The following is a 23,013-nucleotide window of genomic DNA, read 5'->3' as shown; positions in this document are numbered from 1 at the left end:
CGAGTGGCACTTACTCCTTTACTATTCTTCTTCTTTTTTGTTTTCCTTTTTTTCTTTTTTTTTTTCCAAACTGGTTCAGAATTAAAAATCTAAATGGTGATTTGCGGATTTCCTGTGTCCTTCCCCCTCCAATTCTGTGCATAGAGAATGTGGTAGGTTTTGCTGTTGAAGTTAGCAACATAGCACTGGTGTAATTTGTCTGAATGTTGCAAGTGATTAAAAAGTAATTGTGGACGTGCTCACCGTACATCTGATATCGCTTACCTGTCTGAGCAGTTTCTAAAACAAAACTATATAAGCTGTAGGCGCTGTGCATTGGTTGTTTTTAAACTACTCATCTCTTGCTGCAAGTGTAAGTGCATGAATCTGAACAGCAGTTGGCTGATTTAAAGCTTCTTGATCAGTAAACTCGTTTCCTTCATAACTTGTTTTTGTTTGTTTAAAAACAGCTGTTATAATAGGTCCTGATGGACAGCCCTTAACAGTTTACCCTTGTCATATATGTGGGAAAAAATTTAAATCCAGAGGATTCTTGAAAAGGCATATGAAGAATCATCCAGATCATTTGATTAAGAAGAAATACCAGTGTACAGACTGTGACTTTACAACTAACAAAAAAGTAAGTTTCCACAATCATCTGGAAAGCCATAAACTTATAAATAAAGTTGATAAAACCCATGAGTTTACAGAATATACAAGAAGATACAGAGAAGCAAGCCCGTTGAGTTCTAATAAACTAATACTGAGGGACAAAGAGCCTAAACTGCACAAGTGCAAATATTGTGACTATGAAACTGCAGAGCAGGGGCTACTCAATAGGCATCTACTTGCAGTTCACAGTAAGAACTTCCCTCATGTATGCGTGGAGTGTGGGAAAGGATTCCGTCATCCATCAGAGCTGAAAAAGCATATGAGGACCCACACTGGGGAAAAGCCATACCAGTGTCAGCACTGTGTCTTCAGGTGTGCTGATCAGTCCAATCTGAAAACTCATATCAAAACCAAACACGGGAATGACTTGCCGTTTAAATGTGAGCACTGTCCCCAGGCTTTTGCAGATGAAAAGGAGCTGCAGCAGCACACAGAATTGTTTCAAGGGCATAAGACTCATCAGTGTCCACACTGTGACCATAAGAGCACCAACTCCAGTGACCTGAAGCGACACATTATTTCAGTTCATACAAAGGATTTTCCCCACAAATGCGAGGTATGTGAGAAAGGCTTCCATCGTCCATCAGAGCTCAAAAAGCATAGTGAAACCCATAAAGGTAAAAAGATACATCAGTGTAGACACTGTGACTTTAAAACGTCAGATCCTTTTATACTGAGCGGGCACATCCTCTCAGTTCACACCAAGGACCTGCCTTTTAAGTGCAAAAGGTGTAAAAGAGGATTTAGGCAGCAAACTGAACTTAAGAAGCACATGAAGACCCACAGTGGAAGAAAAGTTTATCAATGCCAGTATTGCGAATATAGCACTACAGATGCGTCGGGCTTTAAACGACACGTAATATCAATACACACAAAAGACTATCCACATAGGTGTGAGTATTGCAAAAAGGGATTCCGTAGACCGTCAGAAAAAAATCAGCATATAATGAGGCACCACAGAGAGGCCATAATGTAATATATGATGTCAAGAAGGAAGCAATTTAGAAACTGTGTTACGATAATTGGGGAAAAAAAATCTCATGAACTGTTTCTCCTGGTTTCAAAGCTCGATATTAAATCATAACTTTACATTCTTTGTATTAAAAGTCTTAAAAGCATTAGGGTTGACAGGGGATCTCATAGCCCTATGATTGTTGCTTATCAGAACCTGAAGAGCACTATAGAATGCAGAAAGATAGATGAATGTCTTAAATTTGCAGAAGGATGAATGAATGTCTTTAAGTAATAGTATTACGCGTTGTTAAGCTATGGAAGACAAAAAGAAGATGATTGTGTTACCCGTTTTGTCAGTGAGAGCATTTGTCTCCATACTAAAACAGTTCAGATATGTGATGGGATTCTTTACAGCTGGTTTGCTGAGGCAGCTGGGCCTGGCTTCTCGTGTGGTCCTGAGAGAAGAGTATTTGTCAGTCACCTGGTCATAACGTTTGAAATTGTGCCTGGAAATTATATTGTAGAACTGGTCAGCGTTAGGGGGGGTTGTCCTTATTTCAGCAAATACAACGTTTCAGTGGGAAGCGTTTGGGTTTCCTCTATTAGTTAGGTCCAACGAGAAGTTTGTAATGATTTTCAAAGCTGCTAACCTATTTTATTGCAGGATACGATGATAAAATACAGCGTTATGTTCTGATCTCAGAGGTGGTGTTGTGGTGCTAGGCTTAAAGACGTGTATGTACATAACTACCCTTTTTTTACCTGAAACTGCGGCTGAATGTTGTTCAGTATGGCACATAAAGTTAAGTTTGAATCCAACACTCTATTTTTTAAGGATGAAATGGATGCAGCTGATAGTGTTGCTACTCAGCACTACTTTTTTTTTTCTCAATACTTTAAAATCTCAAAGTACTATTAAAAAGAAAATGGAAAAGAAACTATAGTTTGTTTTTAATTAAGAGTCAAAGTACTTAGAAGCTCTTTAGGGCAGTGTTCTTAACAGGTGTGGCTATTGCCCTACCTCCTAATATGAAATTTTCGATAGAGACATAAAATTGCACCTTTTAATCAATTCTTTTAAAAAGAGAAGTCTATACCACGCTATAAACGTGCATTTTCAATCTGTAAGAAAGTATATATGCAGTATTTAGCCAGAGAAATATGCTGCCGCTAGAGTTTGGAGATGGATCTTCAGTTTACAGTGTATACATTTAAAATATGCATCCCTTTAAACAATGCTTTGTGTTAGCATGCTGCAAATCAAATGGCGCTTAATATAACGAGCTGGTCTAGGGCTATTTAATGAACAACCTGTTCATAAGTGTTACGCATATAATGTGTATTTTTTACTCTTTTTAGTTGCTTCATGTTTGCACACAGCTGTTCACATGAGAAATTGTAATTTCATGCTATATGGTGGCTTTGTGTTTCAGATAATGTTCATATTTTGTTTTTGCACCAGATGAGAATCAGTTCCTTGAGAAATTTTTTTGTTTTTATTTTATTTTTTTTTATATATTTCTAAACTTCAGGAAGTGAAATTTGGGAAATCTCTTAGAAAAATACGTGTTTTATGTGGCTGTAAAAAATGATGTACACGCTGTAAAATAAGATTGTCACTGTGTGGGATTATTATTTCTAAATGTGTTACTCATCGTAACGGGCATACAATAAAAAGCATCTCTTGCACTCCAAATATTTTGGAGTCTATTTCTCATTTATGGTGACTTAGGAAAGTCTCATTCGGTGTAATTTTGCCTTGCTGTTTTAGTTATGTTGTTATTCCCTGGTTAATCTGAAATGTAATAACATCTCAAGTGAACAGGTTGCCCGAGGTACACGTGTGTACCACTGCTGAGGGGGAAGATCAAGGTCCCAGTTAACCCCCTGAGGTTGCCAGTAGTGTAAGTACTTTTGTTTCTACATAATTACCTGCCATAGCTTTGGAATTCTTTCACTTTTTGGAAAAGGGCAGGTAGGTGCTGCCTTTTTATTAACTGAATAATAAGAACAGCTTTCAAAATGCTAATAGTACTGCTGTCTTAACTTTCTTCTCTTTTAGGATACTTGAATTATGACGTTGGCGATAGATTGGAACCTATAAGAAAGTAACACGGTGTTAAATGAACACTTGGAGGATTTCCGGCGTGCTTTATCCAGCCAATACGTGGCTTTTATGCTGACAAAGTGCAGACGTTGTTAATGGAATAGCCTGTGTTTTGTTTCTGATGCTTCCTTCTGTAGGTCCAGAAGAGGAGGAGATTGTGATAGTCACAAAAGCTTAAAAATTAATCTTGTGTTTTGTTGACAATTTTAATGCTTTATTCCTGAAAACTGTATTGAATACGTAGACTGGAGGAGATCCTTCACAGCAGGCTGAAGATGACTGTTCAGTGCTGGCTCATTTTCCCACCTTCAGGATGGACAAAATAACCAGATATGTGAGTTCTTTTAACATCTTCAGCCAGCATTGTAACTAGATTCAGTTCTGCATTGTGTAAGGACCCACCAGAGTTGGTGTGGTACAGAACAGGCCATAGGGGCAGCAGACAAAGGAGTACAGTGGAAGGCTTTGGCCTTACAAGATTTCATAGTTCAAAATCATAGATGCAGGTAATTCTGTGACAAATGGTTGTTTTGTTTAAGATGAGATAATACACATCAAATTTGGATTTTGTGTTTTCTAAATCTCTAACTGAATTCCAGTTGTTATCTTACCTGTCATAGAATCAAAGGTCGGAAAGGACATACAAGATCACCTATTTACAAGATCCAGCTGTCCTCCTGTCACTGTTACTACCACTAAGCTACTAACCACACCACCCAGCACCTCATCCAGACACCATCTTTTGGTGTACTGTTTTTTCTTGTGTATGGTTTCTTTCTACAGCTTCATCTGAGAAAACTCCCTAAATGATGCTTATTTATTACAGTCGTGGGATGTACCATAACTTCTCAGAATTAATGTTGGTTCAGAACCACGGTGTCTGCCATCCTATAAAGCACAGTGCAGCGTGGGACATCAGTTCTGTTATTCAGATTTTCTGTTGCACATAGTTTTTCCATGCCCAAAACTCTTACACACTGTAAAGTCCACAGATTGTTATTTTGTGGTTTGTTTTTTAACATATTTAATGATGGCAAGAACAGTATGGTGGGCGCTGGATAAAGACTTACTTCCATTTCAGCTTCATCATCTTTCGAAGTTCTGTAACCTTGTATTACAGAAGCTGAAATAGGTTTTGAGTGTTCCTGCAGGTCTGCCTAAGTGAGATTTCCTTCTAGTTAGGAAAAAGAAGTTGTATCTTTCAGAATGTGGAAATCTGTGAGGAACATGTTTTCCACTATGTTGGGAGGAAACAGTGGTTGGAAAAACTACAGCTGTAATTGGTTGTTGTCAGCTGAGGAACAAATTTAGGAATGAGAGAGGAGCTGAAGAACAGGTACAGCCTAGGAGTCTGTGTAGGAGCCCTGCTGTCTGTGACAGATAGATGGAGAACCTGAGCTGAGTTTAATGGCAGTGGTTATGGGCAGCCTTCTCCAGTGGGAAGTATGAAGATGAGTTGCCAGTGTAGTTTGGTCGGCTTATTGCTTTAGCATTTTAGACGTGTCATTATATTCATTATTTCTTTCTTCTTTTGGCAGTGAAACAGCAAAATGGCCAGTGAAGCCTAGCTAAGAAGAGTGTGGAAATAAGGTCTGTTGAAGGCAAAAATAGTAGTAAGTATTGCTATCTGTATGTTGGTCAATTTCATCAGCGTCAGACAATTTCACAGCAGTTTGAGGAAGTCCCTACATTCTTCTGAGTGCACTTAGCCAATATGTTTAACTTGGGATGGCTGTCCCTGACCACATTTGGATTTCCCCTTGCCTGTTCCTGTGCTGTTCTATGTAATGCACAAACAGCTCATGTTTGTTTGAGCAAGCAGCAAGTTTCACTGACATGCAGAAGGGTTGCTCTGAGTGTCAGCTGTTCATTGCATTTTTTATTTGAATGACAGCATTCCTAAATATCAGAAGTAGTGCAAAGTGATTCATGACTTAATCACCATCTATTGTTTTTCTTCAGGTTTCAAATGCCCGCAATTAAAGGTGATGAAATGGAGAGAGTATATGGAAGAACGCCAGCAGAGTAATCTCAAGGTAAAGGCCAGAGTAAAGGTATGTTTGCTACCTTGCTGCAGTATTCACAGCTTATGTTGACTCTGCAGACAGTGCTAGAGGTGTCAGAAACTTCTACACTAGGACTCTATTTGGCTTTCATTTCACAGCTGGGGCAAAGAAACTATTCACATCACATTGTTACAAGTAAAACTCAGCAAGAGAAATTAAAGAAACTTTTTTTCTCCTACTTTTCAGCTTAATAACAAGAAACTGCATACTGTCAGATCACCACAGGCAGTGAAGGTTCAGTTCATAAAACCATTAGCAGTTGATGAGGGCTGTACAGACACTGTTGTAAATGCATAGACACTGCCTGTGATTTTCTGAATTTGCTCCAGCAAAAAATCGCAATGGACAAACCTGAATCTGAGGTGAAAAATTGTCCACGTTGTTGATAGTTTGAGTGATAACTGGCATTTACAGAGGTGAGTAAGCATGAAAAACATGTCCAACAGAAATAATGTTAAATAAATCAGTTTCACTTCACTGGAAAGGATGCAGCAGATGAGACGACAGCAAATATCAGTTATTTTTATAATAAGATACTAATTTTGCTTTATTAAATAAACCCAGTTTAAAAACAAAACCAGCCCCAAATGGCCATTGTGCTTCATCTTATCTAGTTCTGCTTTTCAACAGATATCTATTGCTTTGTGGTGCCTGGGTGTAAAATGTGCTGAGCTGGCAATCAGTGCTGCAGAATGTACAGCATATGGATGTTTTAAGTTAATTAGATGAGCCTCAGAGCATCTGGCCCTTCCTGCACCATGTATTGCTGACATTTGTCTCTTCTGGTTAGAAAACTGGGCTTTATTTATTTTTTTTATGTATATATATATTTTTAGTGGTATGTGTGCTAGTGGTTCTCCAAGTGTGGGGAACAATCAGCATGTTTTCAGATGGATGATAATGCCAGCTGTATATGCAGAACAGTTCATTTGCCAAATCATGGCCTTGTCATCAAATGACAACACAACACCCAGCAGCTCTGAGTGCATTTCAGTCTGCATTCTTCTGTCCGTGAGGGTGTTGACTGCTTTTGTTGTGCTGTTATAGTCTTAAGAAAGTAAGTCATACAGAGTTAAAGAAACATTTGTTTAGTAGCTATTTTCCAGAAGGATTAGTAAATACACTGTACAGCCATTGAGTAGCTGAAATGAATGCAAAGTATGTCCATTAATAACTGATGTTTCTTTCTGCTGTTTGCAGCTTCTTCCTGTGGAGCTGTTTGCGTAATGCTTCTAGCTTGTCAGGCCCAGATGAGTTCACGGCAAAGACCACAGTAAGTCAGAAAGTTGTTTTCTCTTTTCATTGGGAAATCTGCATTCATCAGTATGATGGCATTAAACAAATGTGTTGTTCTTTTTCTGTTTTTATATCACCAGGGATGATAAGTCATTAGACAGTGCCAGTAAGGTTATTGTGACAGTACTGTGGCAATGTATTATGATTTTTTTTTTCTATGCTGTTACATTAACTGAGTGAAGGTTGGAATCAAGTGCAAGAAAAGAAGCATCCCACTATCCCTTTACTTGTGAAGATTGGTCTAGAGAAATCTGTTGTTTCAAAAAAGCATCACGTCCCCTAAAACAACCCCCTCCAGTACTGGGTAGATACAAGTTGTTTCCAGTAGAGCCATGATTCAGAAAGTTATATTTATTTAACATATATTGCCAACAGGGTTCTTTCACCATTAAAGAGTGTCTGTGCTGTATATTATTGGCGAACAGAAGTATGTGTCTGCAGAAACATTCTATGATTCCATAAGAAAGAGCAAAGCAAGAACCCTGTGATACAGAGCTAGCACCTTCTGATTGCACAAAGCTTTTTGCCTATGATTTTCTCTTAGTGCTTCTCCCTCTCACCTAATACATTGTGTTGGCTAGATGGCTACATAATTGTTTATACCAAAGCAGCTTAATTATTTGTACCAAGTCAGATGAGAGAATTCCCATAGTCTTGCCTGGAGCAAAAAACTGTAAATAGTAGGTCGGTCTGATAATAAAATATACTCTATGAGCTAAGTTTTTCTATATAAAAATATAATGAGATCTTGATGTTTTCAAACACAGCAAAATAAATAGTTGTGGCTGGTTTGGGGGGCTTATAGAGGTGTAACTGCAATATGTTAATATTCTGATGTCAGTAACATTCTCCAAAGTTGGCATCAGCCCAAATTAAGTCATCTACTCACTCAATAGCCACGTTTAGTATTTCTGGAACAAATGAAGTCATTTTCCTTTGCGGTTTAGTTTTGGACAGGCAGATGTAATGTAAGTAACATTCCCCGTGACAGCTCTTACCGGGTTTTACTTCATCTTGAATAGGCTGCAGTAGATGAAGTGACAATCTGTGAATCTCTCTGTACTGAAACCAGCCATTCCGTGTGTGTGCATGACTTAGATTTGTATCACTCTCACTTCTCACTCACAAGCAGATAGGAGAGAAAAAACACGGATAATGCAATGAAGAGGAAACAGAAATGTTTCAGAGTTCTGACTTCTGTCTTTTAGATGGCTGAAAGAATGACTGAAGAACAGGTGGTAGGCACATCAGGAACCATGGAAGTCCTCACCAGCGTGGCATGCCTTTCTCTTCTGAGAGAAAAGTAAGTGCATGAAACAGTATGAGTAACATTTGTGCACAGATGTTAGCAGCAACTTATGGACATAGGTACCAGTTTGTTATGATGAGGACAAGACGTTGTCTTGCATTGCCTTCATGCTTTCATGTTCTTAATTTCTTCCCTGGCCTTCCCCTCACTATCAGACCAAACCTTTTACTGATGGGAAAAAACAAACAAACAAACAAACAAAGCAGAAAATAAAGCAGTTTTAGGTGTTTGTTGTGGACGCCTTTAACCAGCTTGGATGGCTGAGGGATTTCTTTCATTCCTGAAAGCAAAGAAACAAGCAGCCTGTTAGAAGGTGATATGCATTTCACTGAAGTGTCTGCTGTATAAAGCATGCTTCAGTTAACTTGTACACTTATTTTCTCTAACAGTCTCTAAGTGCCTCAGCGAGCCTTCCCCTTTCCAAGTGCTGTGCATGTCAGCTCTTACAGCAGCTCTGGAATGGTCATTAAGCTGCAGACAATTCTGTTCAACAAGTGGCAGAGGCCAGAACTGGCATCATTCTCTGTCTACAGTAATCACAAGAATAGATAGTGGTGGGAGGGGTTGTTTTTGTATTAATGAATACCAGCAAGCACAGGAAGTTATCAGACACTACAGAGTTTCTACCCTAGAATTTTTCTCTAATATAACTAAGATTGAAGTACTTCTGCTTGAGTATCCTAAGAGAGTCAGCATGATGAATACTCATTACTTGAAAGGCACTGTCACATACGGGCTACTTTCAGTACCCTGTTCAGATACCTATCAGTCAGCATCGCTATTCAGTAATGAATGCAGATAGAAAGATTTGGCTGACAGAACATGAACGCAGAAAAAATATTTGTCAAGCTTGGAGGAAACTGGCACTTCTCAAACTGGATTTATCAGTTCTATCTTGCAACAAAGTCATTTTGTTTCAGCTGAAACTTGCACCAGTGATAAAGACCTTGGGAAACTCAAAATGCAACCAGTTAATAGTTCTTACTTATTCAGTGATATTGATCTCTTTAAATGCAGCATGCATTCATTGTCTCCATTTTTATAATGGAAAATATGACTAACTTTTCAAGTAAGCTAGGAAGAGGTCTTCGCTTTTTATTACTGTTATTTCTATTCTATACTACTGTGTTATTTCCTTGCTTGCCAGATGTTTCACTTTCAGCCTACTCAGGCTGCTCTTGTTGTCTTAAGTTGCTTTTTCTTAGTTATGTCCCCCAGAAAGCTATTCTTACATTTCTGTCCTGGCTGTGAGCTGGCCGTGCTGATCTTTCTCAAGTCTTTACCTTGTATTCAGACTTGACGCTATCCTGTGCCCTGTAACATAAACAGCTTCTGCAGTCCCACTTTCTGTAACTTTAAGCCACCCTTTAAAAAGAAATCACCACTCTCCTGCATTTCCTGGAATTAGTCACTGCTCTGTCTCTGTGTGAGTTTCAGGAACGTGGTGCTTAATCTGTTTTAATAATAGTGCAGAGTAATTAATAGTCGTGATTCAGAGGAATACCATACACCCAAAACACACCACCTGTACCTTTCACCTGAGAGCAGAGCACTGAAGAAGTTCTCAGCTCCTCACTGCAGCTACTGATGCCTGCAAGACTGCCTCATGCACCTGGGCAAAGACTGTTAGAGCAACACCACTTCCTTTGTTAAAGGTAATTAAAGGTCAGAAAATAAAAATACTCTGTTTTATTTATACTCTACCTGGCAATTACTGCCTTTTTGCAACAGACAGTGCAGTTCCTTGACTGGACTCACTTGCCTTGCTTTTTGCAGCATGGCTAAATTAACGTGCTGGCTTTCTTTCACACATCAGTTTTGGCTCATAATTTCTTTGAAGAAAAATTAATATCTCAGACTCTGTAGTGAATCCCTACGTGAACTTACATGTTTCCATATCTCTCCAGTCCTCTCAATTACAATAGTTTGTGATTTGTTGACGGGTGATGTAACCTTGTAGTCATCAGACAAAAGACCCAGGATAGGATACTGATTCCTGTACCTGTATTGGGAAGAGTTGCTCAGCTGTAAACTATCAAACTGAAATCTCTGTACCTGTATCCAGATCACTATCTCTGATCTTGCCCCATCATCCTAAATCAGTAAACAATCTCCACGTATTCCCATTAGTAACAAAAATGTTTTATGCAATTTAAACATCAGCCACCCCACTATTTGCTATTATGGTGCTTAAGATTGAATCCTTCTGGTAGGTTTTACTAGCTGGAGCTTTTCCCTTTTGTGAAAGTTGAACAGACATTTGGCATTAAGACATTTGAAGGAGGTAAGGACATAGTTAATAGAAGCTATGCAGTGGAAAATGAAGAGGATGTGTTTTTAAGAAAGATGAATAACTACATTACTTCTTTGTGATGATGGCTGTTACACCAGGGGACTGGCTGTTTGATACTCTCTCATGCTTGAGTCTGTAGAGTTCCTGAGAAAACCAGAAATGAACATTCAAGTGAAATAAATAATGCTATCTGAGGTACTGGTTCACTAAAGCCACAGGAGAATCCATGCAGGAATTCTTATCAAAGAACCCTCTGAAATAGTATGTTATGTCCTTCCAAGAGAAGTGGTGGAATAACAGACAGTATTATTAATTTTAGCTCAGTGAATGATAATAATAATCCTAACCCCAGTTCCTGAACCAGGAGGGTACATGTGACTTCCTAGTTAAATTGCTACTGTCATAGCAAGTGAAGGCTTAAGCATATGATATTCTTAGACAAGAAATACTCTGTACTATTTTACCTCTTGCTGTTGTTTAATACAAACATCTCTCTCCTCCAGCATCGCTGTCAGTTCATGCAGCTTCATTTGCAAGTCGCTGTTATTCCCTTCTTGCCTTGATACATCTTGCTGGAATTGGCACAACTGAGACTATGAAATAAAGGTTGAGAAACAGTTAGGTGTCTGGTGCTCCCTGCAGGGGACCTTTCTGTATACAGAAAGTGTACAGTATCCAGTAAACTCTGTATATATTTTGTTGGTTAAAATCACAAACATCAAAGGAATGTTTTTTTTTTTAAATCACAGTTTTATCAGTTTCTGTGCTATCATTAGCATTGTATAAAATAATTGCAGAACAAGAAGATACCTAAAAAGCATCTGATAGATTTTAATTAAAAAATAGACTGATTATCTCCAGTCACAAAAGGTGACAAGTGCAGCATATACCAAGTGAATCACCGTACCCTAAGACTGCGGATCTCACGGTCCTTATCCTCTCTCAAGTTATTGATCATCTCTACATAACGGCTGGAGAGCTCATCTGTGGTAGCCTGAATTGTTGGACTGGAGCAGATCTAAAGGAAAAAAAGTATTTTTTATTTTTAAAGTACTATTATATTATAAGTAGTAGTATTTTCTTCACCACGACATCTGCATCTGTGAATAACAGCAGCTGAACAAAGAGCAAATGCAGGTATTATTACCTGTAGCTTAAGACTCTGGATCTCTTGGTCCAAGGCGCGCTTGGAGTATTCCAGTTCCTTTAGCTGACAATCCTTTTCTCCCTCATTGAGTCGAAGAGAAAGGAGCTGTTCTTCCAGAGACTGACACCTGGCAGCACTTTCTCTGAGTCCTTGCTGGAAAGCACAGGAGAGGAAAGAATGTGTGGTGTTGCTTAGGGAAGTAAATGGATCACCCACACCAGCACACAGCCAGGCAGTAATTACTTGGAACACTCAGAAGCCAGCACAGAAGCTAGTTTATAGCTGACAGTAATTATACTGAAACTGTATTCAGGATTTACCTGCTGCTGACGATTATTCTCTCTCAGAGAAGACAACATAGTTTCATATTCTTTTACTTGAGATTCTTTAAAAGCCAAATCCTTCTTAAGTAAGACGTTGTCAGTTTCTAACTTCTGTAAAACAAAAGTGATAGCTGTGAGTAGCTGCAATTTTTCATTAAACTTAGTCCTAAGTGTGTTCAAAGTACAACATACTTTGTATTAAGTGATATCTTAGAAGTGAAAAATACCCAGTTTTCTTGAAACTTTTTTTCCTTAAGTACAAAGCCCATATACACTCAGTGCAGCAGTACCATGCTCATTGTGTGGCTTCGTGCTGCATGGTAAGCACTGAGTGGTCTCAGAAACTTCTCTTTCATCGTGTCACAGAGAGACTTTCTCCTGTGTAGTTACTAAAGGAATTGAGCTCTCCTGCTTCCTGGAAGAGTGCTGTTATGTAAGCACTCAGTGTCTATAACATAGACAAGGCACCTACAAAAGCAAAGTTCCAAAATATCTTCACTGATGTAGATATGTATGGATTATTTATACTAATGCAGAGCTAAGTCTGAATCCACTCAAACAGACCCTTTCTTGATGTAAAAATTTCATATTTTTTTTTAGGGTTTAACAAACTGAACACTTGAAACCCAATGCTAGGAAGAAATGTAACCTCCTTCACTGTGCAGGTCTTGCAAGTCTGTGAACCATCTGTTTGTATTAAAGCAACTAAGCTTGGACTTCACAAGTTAAATTTCGTCATAATGGACTTCATACCAAGGAGGACCACAAATGGATGAGGCCACGGGGACTGAGAAATACAACTTCACTTACCCCCAGGTCATCCTGTAAATGGCAGAGCTCTTCACGTAAGTTTTTGAAAGTGGAAAGCACAAGCCTCAAAGATTTATCTGATGTCACTCTCATCTGGGAGGAGAAAGAATAAAATATAGGTTGTTCTAGTTAATTAATGAGTTTTGTTTACAATATGCTTCACTATGTGTGTAAAAGCACACCAGATACTATAAGCATGCCACAGTGATGAGTACAGTTAGTGGTGCTTAGCCAAACCATTTGTAAAGGTGAGACTCAGGTTAGAGGCAGCAAATGTAATTAGTAATGGATACTCCATTCATCACTCAGTAAAACACGCACTGCTTGCCTTTAGCTTCTAAGGCGATGCATTAACATACAACACAGACAAATAAGAAGAGTGAAATTCAGTTTCTTTCATTACTTGCCAAAATGGGTTCTAGCAAAACTGCAAGAAGGCTCCAGTAAAATACTTTAAAATAAACAAGTGAGCAATGAACTGCTGCGTTGGCACTTGAGCTACCTGCGTGATTCCATACCCTTTACATAGAATAGAATGGAAAAGCAAAATACCAAGCAGTGTTACGTACACATTCCCTGCTATGTTTGTGTACAGCAGCCTCTACTGTTTCAAGTTAGTAGAGACTTCCCCTCCATGTTATTTACATACCTGGAGGAGATAACGAATCTGCTGCTTTGTTGCCTCAGACAGTCCTTTGGGAATTAATTCTTCAATATCTTCAGTCTAAGCCAAGGGATGAAGAAGGAGACATCCTGATTAAGAATTTTGCCTGGTTGATCATTATGAAGTTTCTTAATTAATTATACAGCTCTGCTGTGAAAAACATGTTTAGCGCAAGGCAAATAAGAATGAAAATAGATCAAAGTACACCCAGAAAACTTCCAAAGTCTTATATAAGTGTGGCATATAAACACCGAGATGAAGTGATAAATGAAGTATGTATTTAAATCTACACTAAGCTTAATGCTTGTTTTAAAAGCAGCATTCAGAACAATCCTCTCTTAAGAAATAGCATTTTTAACTCTAAAACAGCTCCCAGCAGTTAATGATTGTAAGCAAATCTCGTGTTTCTAAGTAATGAAAAGACTGTCAACAAACAAATGATGACTGGGGTTTTACAGGAGATCCTGACAGCCAGGAAGTGGTGCTGCTTTGTGTAGTTTAATCCTAAACAAGCATTTCTATCACAAACATCACGACTTTAAAAAGGTCCTGATGATTGTGTGCATTGCAGCTGGATTCCCACAGTGAGCAGTCAGGAAACCTAGAAAGTCTTTCTGTCCACTTCAGTTCCTCTCATCACAGTGAGAGGCATTTATCTTTACTTCTTGCAGCACACAGCAGTGCATGGTGCTGAGCAGCAGCTGCTTTATTGGCAAGAGAGTAAAACATGCTTTGCAGTAATGCATACTAAAACGATACGCATCTCTGTGCATTTGTTTTACAGTGAAACCACTACTGGTGTAACAGGAAAGACTTTCAAAATTTGACTTGTACTGCAATAGTCATAATAATAATGCAAATCATTAAAGTTTGTTTCTTTCACTATTACCACACTTGAAAACGTTACCTGGCAATACGTCTCAGGCTCTGAATGTTGTTAACAAGCAGAAATAATTAACTAACAAAAGATCAGCTTCATTCAGTTAAACTTGCTTGGCCTCATCTGCTCCAAGATCCACTGCATTCTTACTGAGACCTTCAAAGAACAGCTTTGTAAGCACATGCCCGATGCTTACCTGACTCGTCCATTCAATGTCATGGTTCCTGGAAATAGACAAAATGCAGTGGGCTGATTATAACACAAGACTTTGCAGGACTTGATCACTCTGACAGCTACAAAAAGACTGTCCCTGCAGTGCAGAACAGGGAAGGTTCATCATGAGATCAAGAGCTGTTACCCTCCCTGTAAGGTGACAGGTGGTGTGTTGTTAAACATGACTCCTTGTACAACTGTGTGAGGAGGCTGGAATACTAACAGCAGCACAGGCAACTCTGTTTCTCTGGGCATTTATCCCAGTGATGGTCAGTTTACCCAGTTCTTCATTAGTTTGGGCCATGTCTTTACCCAGAACTAAGCTGAAGTGTATTGACATGCAGCAGGTGTTTTCTTAGCAGTGCCAGGGCTTTTAGTGAAGTTGGAATCCCACTCTGCCCATGCTGCAGAGCAGATACACTCATTTCAGTCAACTTTGACAGCAGGAAGTGAGAGAGAGTGAGAGGGGAGTACCAAAGGAATGCTGATTGTGAGGGAAAGATAAGGACATTGTCAAGACTGGAATCAACTTGTGACTGCTCCCAGCTGTGCATTCCTAGGATTTCTGGAATAACAGAACACAGATAACAGACATAAGGCCAATACCTTCCTCCTATCTTCTCCACATGCTGTAGTAAACAGCTGTACAGGTCGTTGGTCTTGCGGTTCAGTTCAGCAAGGAGCTCACCAAAGTAGCGGCAGTCCAGCTGGTCATTGATCTCCTGAGAGCAAAGGATGTAACAGAGGATAAGCAAGAAGATGATAACCCATTTCCTTCCTTGGGAAGAAAGCTGAGTGTGAAAATGCTACCAAGATGATGGAATTTTTTGTTCACTTATTAATTTCTGAGTTGTTTATACTGTTCTTTTCCTGGCTATTGTGTGTTCCATGCCTTCTGGTTTCCAGTAAACTATACAGAAATAAATTCTTACGGTATGGCAACAAGAAATGGGCAAAGTAGTATCTTTTTCAGCAATGTCATCATTACTATTCTAATACAAAAAGCGCAGAGAATTGCTAAATCTTCCTTTAATGATCTTTAACGTTTCCGTAGCTGTAGAATCCATGTGGACAACACTGAGGATTTACAGAAAGGCACTGACAAAAGCCACCTCTTTTTTTTATTTCAAACCCAACAGAACGTTAAAGCACCTCCAACTGGAGATAAAATGATGTGAATAATAGAAGTGAAAACAGCAGCCTACACTGAGTTTAACTAAGTTGTTTTCTTGGACTATGTCTATGGAAAATTCCTCCTAAGACCAATGCAGGGGTCACCCAGTGTGTTAGTCTTGCACCTGTATGTTCAACAGATGCATGGGAAGGGACTGCCATGCTTGTTCCCCCAACCAAAGTAGCACTAAACGCCAACCACCACCTCCAGCAGCTTCTTGGGGAAGCTGGTTTTGTGCTTCCAATGAAACTGTCAGTGGTGTATGGGCTGATCTGGCCTTGTTCCCTGACTAACAGGGCGGAGGGACTCAGATCCAGGCGCTGGAAAGGGGTGAGGGAAAGAGGTAGAGAGATGGGACCCAAAACAAAACAGAAGTGACAAACTGAGATGAAACTAATTTACTAAATAAGATATTAGAATGCAAGATAACACACTATAATACAATAAGAACTGGAGCTAATCAACCAAATATAAAGAAAGTGTCCAAAAGCTGAAGGCCTTACTCTAATGCTGAGGCAAGATGTGCAGTTGGGGTGAGAAGCAGGGAGAGCCCTGACACAGTGCCTTGGCAAGGTCACTATGTCAAACACTTCCACATACACAAAGTTATTTCAGACCCCTACCGAGCAGTTCAGATAGAAAGCAATGCTGAACTGACTTATGTCCAAGATCCTGACCTGTTCGCAGGTTTGAACTGTCACCCTCCTCACTGTGTTTCCTCTGCAGTCATCGGTCACACAGACGGGCATGACTTCGCATGGGCTGCCAGTCTGTGTTTGCTGGCACTGCTGTGTGACTGGGGGCTGCTCCGGCTGCTGGCAGGGCTGGCACTGCTCAGATGGCTGCGGGATCTGACACTGGTGGGAAAACTGGTACTGCTTCTCCTTAACAAAAACAGGAGGAGATTATTTTGAGATGCTGAACACAGTGAGATGAAAGCACAATAAAAACACATCGGTGAATGAAAGGTGGTTGTGCATCAAAAGACTGTAACAGGTGTTTTAATAATGTTAATAAAATTGCTTTTTCTTACGATTTGAATATGAGTTTGCCTCACGCTATTACACTCCAACACTGTATTTTACCAACAACTCCTCACATTTTAGCAGCTGCAAATGAAAGCACAGAAGACACACTTTTCTTAATTGGGCTGTGTGCTCCATTGTATTGTGCCACTTAATGTACTCAGGCAATAGGAACCTCCATTACCTAATTTAAAACATACACACATCCCGATCCATTAAGTATTTTAGAGATTAAAGAGCTCCAGTTGAATTACTGGGCTTTTGTTATTTCGGTTCATATAAATGTATTTTCCAGGAAATAACTGATGACGTTTCGCTCTACAAATGTTCCAGCAGTTGCAGGATCAGTGTACGCTGTATCAGGGACACGTTTGTCCTGCTTTTATAATCCAAGAAAACACCATTGACAAAATCACCCACCCACCCACCCACCCAGAAATAACCAACTTACCTGGAGGGGATTTAATAGTTCGTATTTCCTTATTGTCTTTTCATAGATGACATTATTTCCAGGACAGAAATTCCCCGCTCTTAGGAATGGGGACAATGGCTCCTGTAACTAACACATTAATAAAACACAATCAAAAACGTTGGCAGCAAATTCAGACTTAGTACAACTGTAGCCAAACAATGATGACTTCGTTTTGTGATTCAAAGTGGCAATTTAAGATAGTTTTTTGAATTATCCATATTTGAGTGTCCATTCAATTCTCTGCTGGCGATATAATTGAAACATATTTGATAGACACTTAATGCCCAGAGCTGAGTGGCCCCGCTGGCAATTCTGTACTGCTTTCAGTTCCTAATAGTCTCCTCTTCCCCCAAAGGTGTGGCCTCGTGAATTGGAAATACTCAGTGTGGGATGACAAAGGGAAGGAAGCACCTTCCCAAGCTGGGGTAATTCAGGAAGGAAGAGGTACAGAGACTCCAGCAGCAAACAGTTTTCCTACCTGCTCAGGATTCTCTATGATAATCCTCCGAACAGTGCCCTGCAAGGACGAAAATAAAGATTCGCTGATGGTGATTGTACTTTAAACCCTTTTATGCTCACAGTTCAGCTTACACACGCTTCCGAAATACTCTGAGTATTGCCATCAGCTATAAACATACTGAGATCTGTTGGCCAACATCACTTAGCAAAGTTGTAAAGCTCTGGCCATCCCACTCAGAAGGCAGTAACCCATATACAGTGCGGCACAGTCTGCATTATCAGAAGTTTGTTTTTTTCCCTCAATTCCCTATTTACAGGTTAGAGGAAATGGGCCCTTATTTTCCTTAAATGCCAAAAGAACAGGATACAGATGAAAGCCAACATGCCGGACGGGCCCCTCAAGGGTCACATCTCTATTCCATGTAACACTGCCTTCAACCTGCAGGCTTCCGTGTCACACAAGAAAGTCAGCTCGTGCAAATGTAATGTACTTCTAAAAACCTTGCTTCACTAAGGGAAAAAAATGTGCACTTAGCTTGAACACCAAAATGAAAGGGATCTGGGAACTGCCTACAAACCTGATACCCAATGAGCCAGCAAGTGCAGTTACTTCAGAAAGTGGCATGAAACACTGTAATTAACACCTATAAAGATGCTCACATGGAACAACTGTTCATTCTTGAAGAGGGAAACAAATACGGTTTTTTAAATTACAGAAATCCACAAATTGCAGCAGTCTTGTTCCTTTTAGGCTACTGATTCTTTCTCCTGCAGACCAACAAGAGAACGGGTGATGAATTCTGCTTGAAATCTCCATGTCTGGCTGTTCATCCAAGTGAGCAAAATTCCCACTGAATCTCACGGCAGCACCAGGCAATTTGTTAGTCTATAAGATGCTACTTATTCCTCCTCGCAGCGCAGACTTTCAATTTTCCTAACAAATCGCTTTTTCCCTTAACCTGTGGGCTTGGAAAGTATACATTGCTTTAGTTGAGCCTCAGAGACATCCTTAACCGGATTAAGAGCAACTCCAAAGTAGGTCAAATTTCCAGTTGTGAACTGTTGCATAAGTTTAGGAAGCCTGAAGCAGTTTTCCAAATCTCCCAAGAATGAATCATAACATCGCCATGGAAGAGAAATCAAAGTAGAGAAGAAATTGTTTCAGCACCAATCACAGTAATTAAGAAATCTCAAGATGATAACTGGGGCAGAAAACATGGAAAGCTGCTCCCTCCTCCTCCTGTACTCCATGTACCCAAGTGAGGCCTTCAGGGCTGTCATGGATTTGGCCGGGATAACAAGTTGCTTGTAGAGGCTCATATGATGCCGTGATTGGGATTTTTGATGGAAACAGTGATTGCTGTTGAGCTGTTGGTGAGCAGTGTTTGCACAGAGCCAAGGATGTCTCAGCTCCTTGCACTGCCCTGCCAGCACAGCTGACCCAACCTGGCCAAAGGGACATTTCCATTCCACAGGACATGGTGCTCAGCAGCAAGAGCTGGGGGGAGGGGAGACAAAGGGGGGAGGTTTGGAGCACTGGCATTTGTCTGACCAGGAAACCACTACGTGTGAAGCCCTGCGTTCCTGGAGGTGGCTGAATACCACCTGCTTGCCAGTAGGAAGTGGTGAGTGAATTCCTTATGCATTGCTTGTGCTGGGCTTTCACGTTTGCCAACAGTTTCTGCTCCTCACCCTTTTGTTCCTCTCCCATCCCCTGTGGTACGGCTGCAGCAAGACAGTGCAGGACAAACCCCCTGAACTCAGCACAGCTCTGAATCACAACCTGACACTGCAATGAGACCACGAGGGAGCAGGGAGCACACGGCCCCAGTTCTACATCTCACTGACACCTGAAGAACCAAAAGTAGAATATTGAACATAGAAATGCACATGATAACCAGAACACTTCAGCAAGGCGACCAAAGGCCCTGCTGTGCCTTGCAGGGCCCAGTCTCCTCTTCCACACAGCAGCACCCACAGTGACACAACTGACATCAAAGGGAAACAGATACTTGTTCTTATTCAGCTTTGGCTACTGTGGTGCGGCACATGAAACAAGATGAGCATTGTCTACAAAATGAAAGGGCACATTATCAGTGTAGTGTAAAGCTGTACAAACCTGCCTGATGCAGATGCCGCTGCCACAGGACTTTGGAATATATAACTCGTGCTATCTGTTTCAGGAAGGATAACTTGTAAATGACTGTACCTGGGCGCTTATGTGCTCTCAGTGCAATAAATCCAGAAATTAGAAGAGTAGCGAATTGTAAGTTAGAATACATTTAGTATTCAAAAGGGTGGTATAAATCACATGCAGAACGTTACACAGAACCCAGGTTTGTCTGGACAAAATGGCATTTATTTGTAAGGCACCCAGCTCTCCCTTCTAGCATGCTCAGATGCAGACGCGCTTCCCTGGCCCTGCAGCAGTAGGGCCGGGCCTGCTCCCCTCCCAGACCAGCCCGACAGGCCCAGCCTGCGCCAGCCAGGACGGAACCCCGGCCCCAGGAAGGCTGCAGCCCAGTGCCAGCCCCAGCACAGCTCAATGGGACACAGCCCCAGGCTGCCGCAGACCTCTGCTGTCCCCAGGGATACATCGTTAACTACAAACAACCCATCCATCTAGTCAGAACTTCAGAATTACATCTGGTAGCTGAGAGAGGGAGGCCACCTCTGAGGGTCACTGCAGTGGATACAGAGAAATCCTACAACTCAGCTGACACCACAGTAATATGGCACCGTACTCACAATGGGAGGTAAGAGCCCTCAGTGCTGCAGCACTGAGCTGAGCCATGGAAACACATCACAGAGTTCTTCACGAGTGGACCGTGTCAAATGCCTTGGGGGTTCTACCCCTATCTACACCAAAAACAGACACCTCACACCAAGAACATTTATGCTGAGTGCTATTCTCCACTTTGTTCAGGCAGATGAGAGCAAATTTGCCTTCAATTACTCCAAACGAAACCTGCCATGGCTGGGAGTAGCACTTGGCTTCCGCATCAAGGATAAAGCAAAGTTAGACCCCCAAAAATGGAAAGAAAACCGAACCCTGAACACTTTGTGACCACAACAAACACTACCATGCACTCTATACACGCTTTACTTCTCCCTCCCTCTGGCTCATTAGCAGCTGAACAGGGGATGCCAACTCTAAGACTGAATGCTACTACAGCACATCAATAGCAATGATATAACCAGTCTTCAAAAGCTCTCCAAAAGTGAGTTAAATATTACTCAAAGAAAACCCCTTATCAAGTGATAAGAAGATTAAACTCCAGCTCTAGGCTGCCCTTAACTGCAATTCAAGAGTAAACTGTCTGCGGGAGGCACACATTGCTTTGCTATTTCATTTACATGGCTACACAGGGTCTGCTCAAAGGACAGCAGAACCCACCACACAAGTGCTCTTCTAGGCACAGCTCTTTACCAAACATTTCCCCCCCACCCTTCTCCACAGCTCAGTCCCACCAGGCACACAGCTGCCTCCTGCTCCCAGCAGCTTCCTCGTCACCCTTGTCTTCCAGAATAATAAAGCCTCATCTGCAGTACTGTGTTCAGTTCTGGGCTCCCCAGTACAAAACAGACAGGGATCTCTTGGGAAGAGTCCAGTGGAGGGCCACTAAGATGGTGAAGGGCCTGGAGCATCTCCCCTGTGAGGAGAGACTAAGTGAACTACTGGGTCTGTTTAGCCTTGAGAAAAGAAGGCTGAGAGGGGACTTGATCCAGGTTTATAAATATCTGAGGTGTGGGGGCAAAGCGGCGAGGCCAGAATTTACGATTCTGTGATAACTCCCTGATCACCTTTATTAGCCAGCTGCTCCTCCGCCATTACAACTGCTACAAAACCCGACCTGAGCTACACCCACTTTTGCCTTTAATCCAGCAAAACATCCAGCAAGGAAATATTTGTCCTCAGCAAAACTTAATGGACTCGGTGATGGTAACAGATGTTATAAACTAAATAGCAAACAGCACTTGATGCTGCTGCCGGGCGCTGCTGCGTGCTCTGCTGGACGCCACCTTCCTCGAAGCCAACCCTTGTTTTGTTTTTAAAGTAAACTGGAGTTGCCGAGCAGGAACTAAACGCGAAACCGATACAAACGAAAAACAAACGTACAGTGAAGCGCACCGGGACTAAGCGCGTTACTCGCAGACACCGCCCGCTCCTCCCGCTCCAGCAGCCCCCGCTTCGGCTCCGGGACAGCCCAGCACAGCCCCGGGGCAGCCCTCGAGCCGCGTGTTTTGTACGGGAGCTGGGCTGGACGGCCGAGCCTTTCTGCGGGCTGCGGACGGGCAGACAAGCCGCACCTCCCGGCAGCGCGGCGGAGCCGAAGGGCACGGCCGAGGGGCGGCTCCCAGCCCCGCTCCGCGCGGACGGCGGCCGCCACCCGGAGCCCTCCCGTACCTGCGGCTGGCAGCCGGCGCTGAGCTGCTGCTGGCCGTGCGAGCGCTCCAGCGGCGAGGAGCAGCGGGACGAGCAGGATCCGCCGACCCGCCGGCAGCCGGGACCGTAGGTCCGCACCCGGTCGAACGCCGGGCCGCTCTCGTGGCGCTGCGGGGGTTCGAAGCAGGGCGGCGGCAGCGGCGGCTCGGGGCAGGAGGGCGGCTCGCGGCACGGAGGGGGCTCCGGGCACGGCGGCGGCTCGGGGCACGGCGGCGGCTCGCGGCAGGGCCGGCGGGCGGGCAGCGTGCTGTAGTGCTGCTGGCGCCGGTAGTAGTGATGCTGCTGCTGCTGCTGGAGGTGCGGGGGCAGCGCGAAGGGCTGCAGCTGCTGCTGGGCCCCCAGCATCACGGCCGCGCTCGGGGAGCGGCGGCTCGAGGCGCAGCGGGGCGGCGAATGCGGGCGGGCGGCGGGGCAGGGCGGAGATTAGTACCTGCGGGACGGCCGCGCCTTGGGCGGGACGCACCTGATGCCCCGGGCTGCCTCCCCCTCGCGGGGCGGGCGGCTGATGCTGCTGCTGGGACAGCGCCGGGCTGGAGCCTCATAGAGAAACGTGGAGTGAAGGAAAGGAGGGGGCTGCTTCATTGCAACCTGCGCCCGCCTTGTTAACCTCACAGAGCAACAAACGAGACACTCGTCCATAGCAGATAAGGTTGGACCCTTACCCAAACTGTCACTGCGTAGAGAACAGGATGAGCTCGGGCTACTTTCTCAATGCAGCACCTT

The 23,013-nt window shown here is 42.4% G+C and overlaps 2 protein-coding genes across 22 annotated transcripts in view; one reads left to right on the top strand and one right to left on the bottom strand.

The window, feature by feature from the left end:
• ZNF711 (ZFX family zinc finger ZNF711) overlaps nucleotides 1-15,662 on the top strand; it is a 33,267-nt gene extending 17,605 nt beyond the window's left edge. For 7 of the 20 annotated variants that reach the window (XM_085544609.1, XM_032444199.2, XM_085544610.1 and 4 more), the window contains one exon: nucleotides 450-3,301. In XM_085544609.1, the coding sequence (XP_085400735.1) occupies nucleotides 450-1,627 (1,178 nt within the window). In that variant the 3' untranslated portion in view covers nucleotides 1,628-3,301. Of the gene's footprint in view, nucleotides 1-449; nucleotides 3,302-3,423; nucleotides 3,541-3,956; nucleotides 4,232-5,250; nucleotides 5,326-5,674; nucleotides 5,767-6,978; nucleotides 7,052-8,282; nucleotides 8,378-9,931; nucleotides 10,039-12,746 lie in introns of those variants that run through there. The other 13 variants (XM_085544614.1, XM_085544613.1, XR_014945166.1 and 10 more) reach the window with 12 other exon arrangements.
• On the bottom strand, nucleotides 7,411-22,682 carry POF1B (POF1B actin binding protein). Of its 2 annotated transcripts, XM_015860322.3 has the most exons (15): nucleotides 22,252-22,680; nucleotides 17,863-17,901; nucleotides 17,364-17,471; nucleotides 16,565-16,771; nucleotides 15,320-15,435; nucleotides 14,697-14,724; nucleotides 13,606-13,680; nucleotides 12,957-13,049; nucleotides 12,144-12,257; nucleotides 11,824-11,976; nucleotides 11,584-11,694; nucleotides 11,141-11,269; nucleotides 10,747-10,820; nucleotides 10,271-10,385; nucleotides 7,411-8,663 (listed from the first exon to the last, which is right to left on the bottom strand). In XM_015860322.3, exons 1-15 carry the CDS (start codon nucleotides 22,633-22,635, stop codon nucleotides 8,658-8,660), a joined length of 1,752 nt encoding a protein of 583 aa, XP_015715808.2. In that variant the 5' UTR covers nucleotides 22,636-22,680; the 3' UTR covers nucleotides 7,411-8,657. The 2 variants fall into 2 exon arrangements, with proteins under 2 accessions (XP_015715808.2, XP_085400744.1); XM_085544618.1 differs by lacking the exon at nucleotides 7,411-8,663 and having other exon boundaries at nucleotides 10,080-10,385; nucleotides 22,252-22,682.
• Nucleotides 22,683-23,013: the final 331 nt, after the last annotated feature.

The sequence above is a fragment of the Coturnix japonica genome, chromosome 4 (genome assembly GCF_054131305.1).
Source record: "Coturnix japonica strain WE chromosome 4, WE-NBRP24, whole genome shotgun sequence".
Lineage (NCBI taxonomy): Eukaryota > Metazoa > Chordata > Aves > Galliformes > Phasianidae > Coturnix > Coturnix japonica.
The sequence above is the reverse complement of the archived record's forward strand: the minus strand, read 5'-3'. Positions and strand labels throughout refer to the sequence as shown.

Coding starts and splice junctions, on each gene's coding strand:
- POF1B (XM_085544618.1), bottom strand. CDS start 22,635: ATGCTGGGGGCCCAGCAGCAGCTGCAGCCCTTCGCGCTGCCCCCGCAC. Junction 15,436..16,564: donor CAGTTCAAACCTGCGAACAG/GTCAGGATCTTG, acceptor CTTTGCTCTCAG/GAGATCAATGACCAGCTGGA. Junction 13,050..13,605: donor AGATTCGTTATCTCCTCCAG/GTATGTAAATAA, acceptor TTCTCCTCCCAG/ATGAGAGTGACATCAGATAA.